The 12,301-nt window shown below is 35.5% G+C and overlaps 1 protein-coding gene across 2 annotated transcripts in view; it reads left to right on the top strand.

The window, feature by feature from the left end:
* The window catches only part of LOC143214622 (aminopeptidase N-like), a 43,524-nt gene that overhangs the window by 21,384 nt on the left and 9,839 nt on the right, over window positions 1–12,301 (top strand). The window contains exons 1-4 of one of the 2 annotated variants that reach the window (XM_076435891.1): window positions 4,898–5,390; window positions 8,696–9,065; window positions 9,828–10,126; window positions 11,107–11,265. In XM_076435891.1, coding sequence (XP_076292006.1) covers window positions 8,709–9,065; window positions 9,828–10,126; window positions 11,107–11,265 — 815 coding nt within the window. In that variant the 5' untranslated portion in view covers window positions 4,898–5,390; window positions 8,696–8,708. Of the gene's footprint in view, window positions 1–4,897; window positions 5,391–8,695; window positions 9,066–9,827; window positions 10,127–11,106; window positions 11,266–12,301 lie in introns of those variants that run through there. The other variant, XM_076435892.1, reaches the window with a different exon arrangement.

The following is a 12,301-nucleotide window of genomic DNA, read 5'->3' as shown; positions in this document are numbered from 1 at the left end:
GAAAATCAAAAGTCGTTTTCAGATTTTGAAGCCCCCCAACGGAGTATGTTCCATTATTCGTAAATAGAATGATACCAATTTAACCAAAGTTTTTGGAACCGTGAACAGTTGTAATTTTTTGAGAATCGATGTCAAATTTATTTTGTGGAACGATCTTTATTAGTAGAAGCTCTTGTGTGTGTCTATTAATAGAATTAGCAGGAAGTAGTCTAGTTTGTACCAGCAGGTAGACTAAACCACTATGTACATTCACGAAGAAAAACAGTTACAGTGTTATTCACAGTATCACTTGATTACGAACTATGCTTGCGGTCTAATTTAGCTATGCATCACGAAAAATAGGCGCTAGTAAACATGGCCACACTATTATTCGAAACAATTTTAATATTGCTAAATTCGTCTGTATTCTATGAATTGTAAAAAGCTCAACTATTGTATGAAAAAACAGGTTCAATTCGATGTGCACAATGTAAAAAAGATTACATAGAATAAAAATTATCTGGGTTGAAAGACACGTCTAGATTTTGGAATTGTAATTGCTTCGAATCCAAAGGGTTAACTACGTCTTGTTAATCAGATTTAAATGGGGGGTTCCAAATTTTTTAATTCACGATTATTAAAATTGCAAAAATGTATTCGTGAAGTATAATATAATTTTTTAATTCACGATTATTATAATAAAATTGCAAAACTGCATTCGTGAAGTATAATATACTACGAACATAATAAATCGATAATGGATACACAGGGTATCCCTTAAATGTTGTACTTCCTTGAAAGAGGTAATCCATGAAATAATTTGAAATAAGTTTTTCCTTTGTAAAAATGTTCTTTGCGACTCCGTTAAGGATTTAATAACGAAAAACGCGGACCAATCAGAGTGCAGCTACGGCACACAGTGGGACCTTTCGTCCAAATCGGAGACAAAATCAAAGAACTTTCGATAGAAATGAGGTAGAGCGATGAAAATTTTTTAAAATTAAAGCTGAAACTTTGCAGAATATGGGAAAACTAGGGAGATTATGGTAAGAACGTTTTTTAACGTTGAGAAAATTCGGAATATTTTTCAAAATTTGATAAACCTGGAAAAGTTATGTAAAATGTCTACTGCTTCATAGATTTAGGTGATCGAAATTAAGATAGTGCGCACCCGAGCAACATTTAATAGTAATTTTCCTTAGTTTCTTGAAACGTGGAAAACAAGATAAGGAAGAAGAAGTTTAAACAGGGCTCAAGACTGAAGTCAACGTGCGTTATTCATTCAAGTAGCAAGGAGGCAGCACTTGTTATCCGATTATGCGATTTATTTTATGAACACGAGTACTATGTAGAAGTAGAGGAGAGGGAGGAACCGAGAGGTAAGTGGGTAATGACATGGATACAGTTATCCAGTTAGCGGAGTGTTATCGAGACAGATAACTGACCTTCTTCACTCGACTCTCGCACATATGCTAGAAATTAATTGAAATCTTTAATACACTGACATAATGCACTGTCATAATATCGCTCCACATATGGCAAACACGGTTTTCAACCATTCGTACCTGAACGGCAACTTTGAGGCGCCTAAACCTACCGACCATCAAAACTGACTAATGTTTATGGTATTATAAAAATAACAAGATTAAATTTATTTATATATTTTATATATATTTCAGAGAAAATGTATTCAATCAATCCCCATGAAAACACCTTCACAATCTCAATAATCGTCAAATAAAAAATCTAAAAATTTCAAGTCTCTAGCTCATCGGGAAGTTAGTTTAAAATCAATTGCAAAATTTGTACCGAACAAACAAACAAACAGACAGAGAGACAGACAAGAAAGCGAGCTAATAAAAACGTGGTAAAATGGGCCATTTGACCCCTCGTGGTAGGTTTGAACATTTTGAACATTTGATGTAATAACACGTTATTTTTCGCCGTTGGTCGAGCCAGAATCAATCCGCTATAGCCGCGCTCTGATTGGTCCGTGTTTTTCGTTAATAATTCGCTTAATAACTCGGAAAATGTCGTTTCAAATGATCACGGGAACCTCCCATTTCCGGATGTTGAAGGAATTTTGAGACACCGTGTATATTTCTACTTTAGACATTATACGAGGTGTTGTCATTTGGCGTCCCAAATATTCCCAAGAATGATAAGCGACGTCGTCCTCATCGAAAAATTGTATTTCTTGTTTATTGACATATTTAAGCGATCGAGGTAGAAGGGAAAGATATCAAATTCCTTCTTGGGGAAGCTCTCGAGGGCTGGATAGGAGCGAATCGAAAATCCAGTGAGTATGTGCCCGTAATTCGAACCTACATGCAGGACGTGCTCCACCTACACAGTACCTGGTTGGGTTACAGTTCATTGTGGTGTACTCTTACGGAACAAAACACCGCCATCAACTATTGTAACGAACGCGAACCGAGCGAACGAAGGAGATTCGTTCTTCGGCCGCAGACATGAAATTCGGCGGGCTTCTTCCGGTCGGAAGCAAGCTTCTCGGCGAGAGAGGAGAAACCTTCTCCTCAAGCAGATTGTTTCTTATCCGATTACTTTCCTTTCTACTCGAAATTTCTTATTCCGAGGATTCGTTCAGACCTTGTCTGTTAGGTGCATATGAAATGTCGTCAAACAGACAGAACGTTTTTTTTTAAATAAACAAAGTAACCATCGTTGTAACACACGTACTCTGTCAATGAATTAAGTCTCATATAATTGATCGCATACACCTTAAATCGTACACGTTACACAAGTTTTTCCATTTCGACACGTAACGAACATTTAAGAAAACAGTTTTGTAGATTTATACAAGTTACGATACATGTTAACAATTTCATCGAAATTGATTAACTGGTTTATAAGTTCGAAACGATTAACAACAATGGTATAGAAGGGCCTAACTCTATTCTGGAATTATTCCTTTAATTGCACTAGATTTGTTGTGCTCCTGTTATACAGGATGTCCCAGAAATATAGTACCAGTTATAAATTATACAGGGTGTCTCAGCTGAAGGAGGCCACCTAAATATCTCCTTTATTTTTAATGGCAAAAAAAGAATATTTATAGCATAATTTAAATGGTATCGAAGGAGAAATATCGTAGAAGAACAATTTCTTTTGTCCGGTTATTTTTTAATAGTTGTTTCAAGGTCATCGTTATTTTTTATCGGGAAAACTTTTTTGTTTTATTCCATCTTGTTAACGACTTAAACATATTCAAATGTATTTTCTCAGCCGCTATAAGATATCCTATAAGGTTCTTTTCCTTATCAATTATTTTGTTTTGTGTGTCCCTTATTTTTCTTATGGTACAAATTACATGTTTCGATTGAACACACATAGTGACTATCATTATATTTCATTCTGAAAATAGTTCGTTAATTATTATAGGCAATTAATGTGCAAGTGGCAGCAATTGCGAGAAATATTTCGTGTCAAATTCCGTGTGGAAGCTTCGCGTGACGGACGATTTACGTATCATGAGTCGCCACGGGTATCAAAGACGATTTCAATCAATTGGGGACACGCGCCTGAATCAATTACCCACCTCCTGATGATTTAGAGGAATATTGGGTACTTACTAACTGAACTTCAGTTTCGTGCCGCTACTCTATCAATCACAGATTAAATCCCCTGTGCCCCCTGTAATTCCAATTAATTGGAATTTCAAAACCAAGAATAAATAGCGCCGGAATAGAAGGAATGTGTAGTACATAAATAAACACGCCTTATAAAATGAATAATCACAATCGAAATATATCGATAACAAGTTTAATGAAAAGAAATTCAAGTAATTATACTTTCAACGTGCAATTTCCTTTTTTTATTGATTTAGACTCCACATTAAGATCCTAAGTTCTAAGATATGGAAACAGAATGTGTGCGATTAAGACATAATCTGCAAGTTTTAAATATAATTGACATTACAGGAACGATTTAACTGAAAAGAATAGGTTGACAAATTTGAAGCGTGAAAGTTGGCGTGCGCAAAGAATGACACTATGACTGAATTTCAAGGTCACTTTAATTATTCGTCACGCAGTATCTTGGGAACCGTTTTACGACGTCGCCAGACGCACGGAGAAAAATGGTCGACGCCGTTTTGCAAACAATTGAAAAGTTTTTTTCTTAAGTTAATACACAAGGAAAATAAAAACTCTATTGGCCTTGTGCGTCATAGTTTCTTGATGACGGATTCGCGGCTGATGAGAAGAGACGATGAGACTAACGATTCATCGTTTCTAATAAATGAAAGATCCAAGAATTATGGTTGGATGTGAATCACATCCTGTAGAAGCAAATTCTCTTAATGACTGTAACATCAGCCAATTTTAACTGTTGGATAAGCGTGATGTTTGGTGTAAGTTAAATTATAGGTTTAGATTTATACTATGTTCTTGATATTTTAAATAATTTATATAAATTTCGTTTGTTTTATTGGACTTTGTGTGTAACCATAAATTGACAAAGGCCTTGATAATTCAATTAAGACAATAGATTACGATATAAACGTTGTGTTTTATACAACATATGGTATCCAACATGACCTATCAAAATTTTGTTAGTTTGTTGTCCAACAAACAAAAGTTTGTTGTTCAAGAAATATGTGTTCTTAATATTACGTAAATTAACGATAGCTGCAAGTACGCTTGCTGCTGCTTTTACCATAATTTTGTTTCTCTGCAGATGTCCATACACGTAATAATAAATTTAACGATTTCTTTCAGTTACATAAACTTTTATGTAGTAAACCTCTGATGTGGATAATGAAACTCGTTTGAGTCGTCTGGATATTTTTAGCATTATGTAAACACACTATAGGATAAATATTAAATTAAATGAGATTATTATATAAATTATATATAGATATATAGAGATATAGAGATATAAATTAAAGGAGATCGACAGCTCCAGGTAAGAGACAAAGGCGAAGAGCGATGGTTCAAGAAAGAAACGGTGACGTTGATGCCAGGATTCATCGAACCTGTGGCGTCCTGTCGATCGTATGATTTCGCAGGATCCGGAAGACGGTATGCAGGTGGAAGGATGTAAGGTTACTTACGGAAGGTGATACGGGAGGCTCGGCGAGCGGGAGATGGGGAGGACAGGAAGCTCGGATGGCAAGGAGAGGATGGAGGAAGTTTCGAAGCCGGAATGCTACGAGATCCTTGCCAGTCGCGCGCTAACCACGGCCCGGAGCGGAACATTCTCGCGCCGATTCGCGTCGATCTTCCTCCTCGATCGTTCGAACCGGTGTCATAATCGGCGATCCGACGTTCTTCTAACGCTAACGGCTTCCGAAACGACGTTCGGTGATTGTTAACGTTTGTTCAAAATTGTTTTATTTCTTCGCAAGAATTTTTATACATCCGAGAATCGTCGGCGGCTGACTGTGAATGGTAGGTAGACGAAGATTTGATAGTGAACGAAATAGTTGTTTAAAGATGAACATTGTTTATCCTTACAGACTGTACAAATGATTTGCTGCTTTACTTTCTTCACTTAAGAATTAACTTAGAATTAGTAAATGTAACGTGCTGTGTTCTGACTGTAATGTTACTCGTCACACAATCATTATAAAATTCTCCGTCAATTATTGAGAGTATAACTATAAATAAGATATTAATATAAAAACTGAGTTTAGGGAATGACTGTGTAATTTTACTGAATTCAATTTGTTTGTGCTTTGATATAAATTTGACCCGTTAGGGGTTCGCCACGTGAATGTTACATTTCACTCTAAAAAATATTAGTTGAAAAATGGTATTAGATTATGGAATATACTTGTGAAAATTTAATATTTCTATGTAGTTGTACCGAGCATTTTAAAAGAGGGTTAGTATGCGTTACTTTATCAAAATGGCAAGATGGAATTTATTTAGATTTTGCACAATTTTTATTATTCTAGCTTGAATACGAAAAGTTTATTTAATCGTTTCCCATAAAAAGATCTTTTACAATTTCAATCCTTGCAAAATACAGTATATAAGCCGGTTATTTAATCAGTAGTTGTAGGTATAGTTCAAAAAATATTATAAACGCGATAGTAATCTTGTAAGAATTCACATGATATTAATAATAATTCATTAAATTAATATTGCTGTCAATAAGCACGTTGTGTAAAATGTTCACGAAAAATGTTTAACAAACGTGCAAACTTATTATCATCGGAGCTTAGAAACACATGTAAACAAACACGTAAGGGCAAATGAACAGTGATATATTTTACCTAATTTTCATTGTATATATGTATTATCTTACGGTAGCATAACTTGTCTATGGAACTAGATCATCGTTTATATATATTCCGTAGTTTTTACATTGAATTACATTCCGTATACATTCCACGTACATTCTGATTATGAAATGATCTCTTATGTATCAGGACTTGCGCCATTGGAAAGTGAATATGTAAAAACCGATTAATTTACTGAGCCAAGCTGATTTGGTCTGTTCTGCTTTTTTTCTGTGAATTCTAATAATTCATGAAGCTTTTTTATACACATTGATAGGTCGGTGCAGACCTGGACAAATTTTATTTGAAATGAAAGTAAGAAATACCCATTTGAATTCATTTATTTGACACCGTTATTATTATTATTATTTGAAAATAAAAATAATATTGAATAAATAATAGCAACTTCAAATAGCATATTATTTGAAAATAAAAATAATACTGAATAATTAATAGCAATTTCAAAAATAGCTTATGATTTGAAAATAAAAATAATATTGAATAAATAATAGCAACTTCAAATAGCATATTATTTAAAAATAAAAATAATGCTGAATAAACAAGAGCAATTTCAAATAGCTTATTATTTGAAAATAAAAATAATGCTGAATAAATAATAATAGCAATTTCTCATATTTTTTCGAAATTTATTTTCTTTCTTACCAAACACTTTTAAAATTTGTACTATTTTAAATTACACCTACTCATTTTTGCCATAAATGCATAAAATGCGCTGTCTGATCATTGCATTTGCTTTTACCGTTAATGAGTTAATACTTTCCAGATTGGAAATATAAATAATTACAATGGCAGACGCTCGATTTGTTCAATCGAATTATTTTTTTCAAGGCCAGTGTGTACGTATACGTTGTACGAAGACCTTGTAATAGGAAAATATATCCTGGTCAGGTACAAACAATAAGAGAGAGTGAGTTTGACACAACATAAAAAGTAAGAGGTTCGAACAGGCGTAATCGATGTTGCGACATCTCTCAGTGCCAGACAACTCTTGAGAAGTTTTCACAGCGACGACATGCCGTAGGCCGTAGGAATTTACCTGTACCTTTGGTATCGGAGAGAGGAAATGTAACAGCAGTCGTAAACTTCCTAGCCTAGTGGAAAAATAAAGTCCCTGACTACTATGTTATTTTCAACTAATAAATTAATTTTAGAAGTAATCGCAACTAATAATCAAATCGTAGACAGTCTTAGACTCTACATTAATAAATTTTATTCGTAATTATTGTATGTAAAGTTTTTGTAATAAAAAATATATTTAAATAAATTATTTAAAACGCATACTTGAATAAAGATGGACTAGTACTAATGTGAACACGTCTTCCAAAAATACGAGACAATTATTTATTCAGATTTGAAAATGAATTTTCGCACGAATACAATCAGTGTACCAAATTTACTTTTGAAAAGTGTAAGAAGTTTGAAAGAGAAGAAGTTTATTTCATTAAATAAATTACTTCAATTTCGTGAAATTTTTGAGGTTGGTACTCGCGTAAAATAAGTATTAAATGTACGCAGTAAACATTTTGTAGATTAGATATTAGACTTTGTTGTATTGTATTAAACAAACCATGGACCTTACGGCTATCCCGTGCAATGGCGGACAGCTACGCCAGAATTCATTACCGGCGATCGAATCAATCGATGTTTCCTTAGATTGATTCCATTGAGATTGCAACACCTATTTAATTGATTCGTTGTCAATAAGAGGCGACGACTAATTGCAAAGATCCTTTCTGGACGTTTCGTTTCCTTGACGTGGTTCTTGTGAACGTGAAATTACTTTTAATGACCGGTTACCTTCACCCTGTTTACTCTGGGCAGGAAGTTTCTTCAGAACAATGATCCAATGACAGCCGGCGCGCGGCGTCTATTTCATCACAGACGCTAATAATGTTTGCCTATGCCTGTAGAATAAGACACGGTGGGTTATACCTAGGGACGGGATCAAGTTCGATATACATATACGCACGAATCCGAGTCAATTTCAATAACCAAGTTTGATTTCATGGGTTTTCATTATTATTTAAAAGCAATAATGTTTCAATGATTACAATGTTTTCCACAATTCCGTCCAAATGCATTTTTTCAACATACTTTTTACACATCATTTACTAAACTAATTCTTTTAGCCTTACAGAGAAATTGAAGTCGTTTGGTCCATTCATAAATAAAGTTGTTCTGATTTAAAGTGTGTGGAATCAGTTATGCTCCTTACTGTAACTGTGCAAAGCGTTTGATACCGGCAGCGTTACGTATTTACATAGCTGAGAATTTACATAGACTGAAAATACATAAGTTTAAAATTCAAACTTTACAAAAATCAGTCTGCACTTACCCCACTTCGCCTTATTTCAATCTCCATGGGAAAAAATACCGTGGTAAAACGTACAGCCGCAACTAAAAGGTGCATTTATACCCTATAAGAAGAATGTGTTTGAATGATTCCAGGTCTCCACATGATATGACCCAGTCCCGCGAGGTTTTAGGAATGATGGATGATCACACGACAACGTTCGGCCGGAAACGAGGATGCACGGTGTCACCTTGCGGTGGTTTCCTTCTAAGCGCGGCATTCCTGGCGTCTGTGGTAGTGACGGGACTGTTGGTCTATCATTTCGCCCCGTGCTTGGAGGAAAAGCTCGTTAAATCGTGCAACGGTCTCAGGAATTCCGTATTCGAGCCGCGCGGCATGTTCCCCACGGAGTTTTCAGTCAAGAAGAAACTGGACGTCAGATTGCCTAGATCGGTCCTGCCACATAGTTACGAGCTGAGGTTGATACCGTTTATATGGGAGGGAAACTTCACCTACCATGGCGAGGTACGCATAGCACTTCCTCTTCTAAACGATTTTGTCTGGCGACCGGGAAACCACTTTTACTTCCTACAGAGCAAACTTCATTTGCTTCATCAATGCGAGAAAAAATGTAGCCCAGATAGACATCTTTTTCAATAATAATTTCAATCATTTTCAATATTTCACAATTTTCGAACCCAATCAATTGCGATTATATCGAAATATCTTTTCCGCATCAGCTGAGTAAGTTGATCTTTCTAGCTTTTCGAAAAAATTCTATTCGATATAAAAATGGCTATTGTTTTTAACACTTTGCTCTCGGAGCTATTCTAATTGTAACTCGAAAATTAAACGTTTCTTCCGACCTAGAATAATTCCATTATATTATAATTATTTTTTTTTCATTTTATGGATATGAAATTGATATAACACCTCATGGAATAGTTAAAGGTTTAGTAATTGATTAGTAGACACAGCGGATTTTTGATGCATTTATGACAAAAATTAGTAGGTGTAAACTTAAAAGAGTGAAAACATTAGGAGAATTAAACAATACGATTCTATTATTTTCAACGTATTAAACATATTGGAAAACAAAATATGTTTACATTGCATTCTAGTTTGTTGCAATTCAGGTACAAAATTATTTTGCATAAAAATCCGCTGTCTATTGATATGATACCAACATATTTAGTAATGTAGACAATATCGTGAATAATGATATTAAGAGTGTTCGAATATTACTCCAAATCACTGTAAATACGAACGAATAATGATGTTTTTCAGGTGAAGATTCTTGTGAACGTAACCGAGGATACGAAAAACATTACGTTACACGCGGTTAGCATGGCCATCGATGAAAGTTTCACGAATATCAGAGAATATTCTGCCACAAGCAACACGACCAAAGCGATCGGAATAGTCGGGCAGAAGAACGACACCGAACGGCAGTTTCACGTGATTAAAACCTCAGACACGTTGAAAAGGGGCAAGCAGTACTTTGTGCATCTCAAGTTTGTTGGTTATTTGAACGATTACTTGCAAGGCTTCTACAGAAGCTCCTACACTGTTGGCAGTGAGATCAGGTAAATAGCCTTGCCGATTAAATTATACGACACTCTCGGTTTGGTGGAGATTCGTGTAAGAAAGCTGCCGCAAAATTAATTTCGAGGTCAAAAGGTCATCAATGTTTTTTTCATTGCATCTTATTCTGCTCGTCACAAGGATGAAAAAGGATTAAAAATTTATGATAAAGCTTTCTCATTATCAAACTGATTTTATTTATACTATTTTCGTCAATAGCACACTGTATAAACTCCATCTGACTGAGGGATGAAAATGTAATATAAATAAAATCAGTTTGATAATGAAACAAAATCATTACTTTTTAAGAGAACGATCGAGTTTTAACCCATGGATTCTATTACACTTTTTATCCTTGTGACGAGTAGAATACGATGAAATATAAAAGTATTGTTGACCTTCCGACCTTGAAATTCAAGGTCAAAGTTAAAGACACTTATCTAGTAGAGCATTGTAATATCTATGATAAAATGTTATATCTATGTAATATTATATAAATGTAATATCTATGATAATAGAGAGAGAGAGAGAGTCTCTTTTGTTAAGAGAATATATGCTTCCACTAGAAATTATTAAATTTTCTTCATCGAAGCACGTCGTTCAAAAAATCGCAAGATATCCAAGTAGATTCAGTCTTGTCATTTCTACAAAACAACGTACGTCAGTCATATTTCAAGCTCGGGTGCGGTTCGTGGTAAAAGAAGGGGAGACTTCACCTGCAGCATTTCGTTTCAACGAGACCTCTATTTCCGACGGCATTTCTTTACGGTGCAGGAGATGTCTGTGAATTTAAACAGTTCAACATCATCTCCCCAAGCCCTGCGACCTTGTTGAATAGAAGTGTGTCTCACGATTCTTGTCCCTGATAGCTGCGGTAGCCAGGGGTATCGTCATGGGTTGAGCATGGACAGAGTCCATGCAAGTGCAAACAAGGCTTTCCCAATGGCTGTTTACTAAAGTTCCCCTCGGTTTTGTATTACAGATGGATCGCCACCACGCAGTTCCAAGCAACGGATGCACGACGTGCTTTTCCATGCTTCGACGAGCCTGCTTTAAAAGCTCGTTTCCAGATCAGCATCGCCAGGCCCACGAACATGACATCGATTGCTAATATGCCGAGAAAGGGGGAGCCCATGCCTGTGTAAGTAATTGCGGTCTTTTAATACATTTTTGCAGGTTGAAACTTGGGGGAAAAGCTGCCAAATTTATGGGGGATAATGATACACATTTGGCACAAGGGGTGGCGAAAAATAAAATCATAAGCAGATTCCTAAACTAGTATACTTCGAAATAATAGTCGCATTCGTCAAGTATAACATGTCGAACACCAACGATATTCTAGGACAGGCTTGGCCAACTTCTTCCCCGCTGTCGCCTCACGACTCCCACTACCAGTGCACCCGTTCCCCCACTATTAACTATTTTATATTACCCCTACCGTGCTTTTCCTCGCGATTCGCAGACGACTCCCCTACTCCTAGTCTCCCCAGCTCCTCCTACACTCCACAGGAGTTTGGTGGGGGAGCTGTCGTTTGCGGCTCGCGAGTCGCAAGTTGCCCAGGCCTGTGTTCTATATGATTTCTTTCTGAAATATCATATTTTCATTGATCTGTGCCCTATAATATTTCTACAAGGTTACAATAAAATAACTATGATAACCAAGTATCAATTTAATTAGCATAATTATTCTGGAGAAATACGTAAATTCCGTTCGTTCCAGTGTTAAATAAATGCGATACGCGCGCAATTGACACTAATAAAACGAAGAATTAATTTCCCGAATCGGCAAGAATCATATACAATCAAGTTGTTTGTGTAAGACGAATCGTCCCAGTTAATTGTTCCGCGACGTTTCTCGCTCGTTAGACCCAATAATGTAGTAGATTCCATTAGCTGTGAACAGACAAATAACACGAAGCACATAGCGATGTACCATCAAATGATCTAATGTATTTTTTTTTTAAATTGACTTTTCATGATAGAAGCAGTGATTTTTCATGATCGCCAAATTCAAATTCTAAGAGATCTCGACAATTACAGTTTTGATACTAATATTTCTGAATTAAGTTGAAAGTAAGAACTAATACTTCTGAATTTCTTATTAATTAAGTAGGACATTGTCCACTTTTGCTTATAGAAAATAACGCTTATCGCGTATCCAAGAACCGAAAAACATT

This window comes from Lasioglossum baleicum, chromosome 12, assembly GCF_051020765.1.
Source record: "Lasioglossum baleicum chromosome 12, iyLasBale1, whole genome shotgun sequence".
In the NCBI taxonomy this organism is placed as follows: Eukaryota; Metazoa; Arthropoda; class Insecta; order Hymenoptera; family Halictidae; genus Lasioglossum; species Lasioglossum baleicum.
The sequence above is the reverse complement of the archived record's forward strand: the minus strand, read 5'-3'. Positions and strand labels throughout refer to the sequence as shown.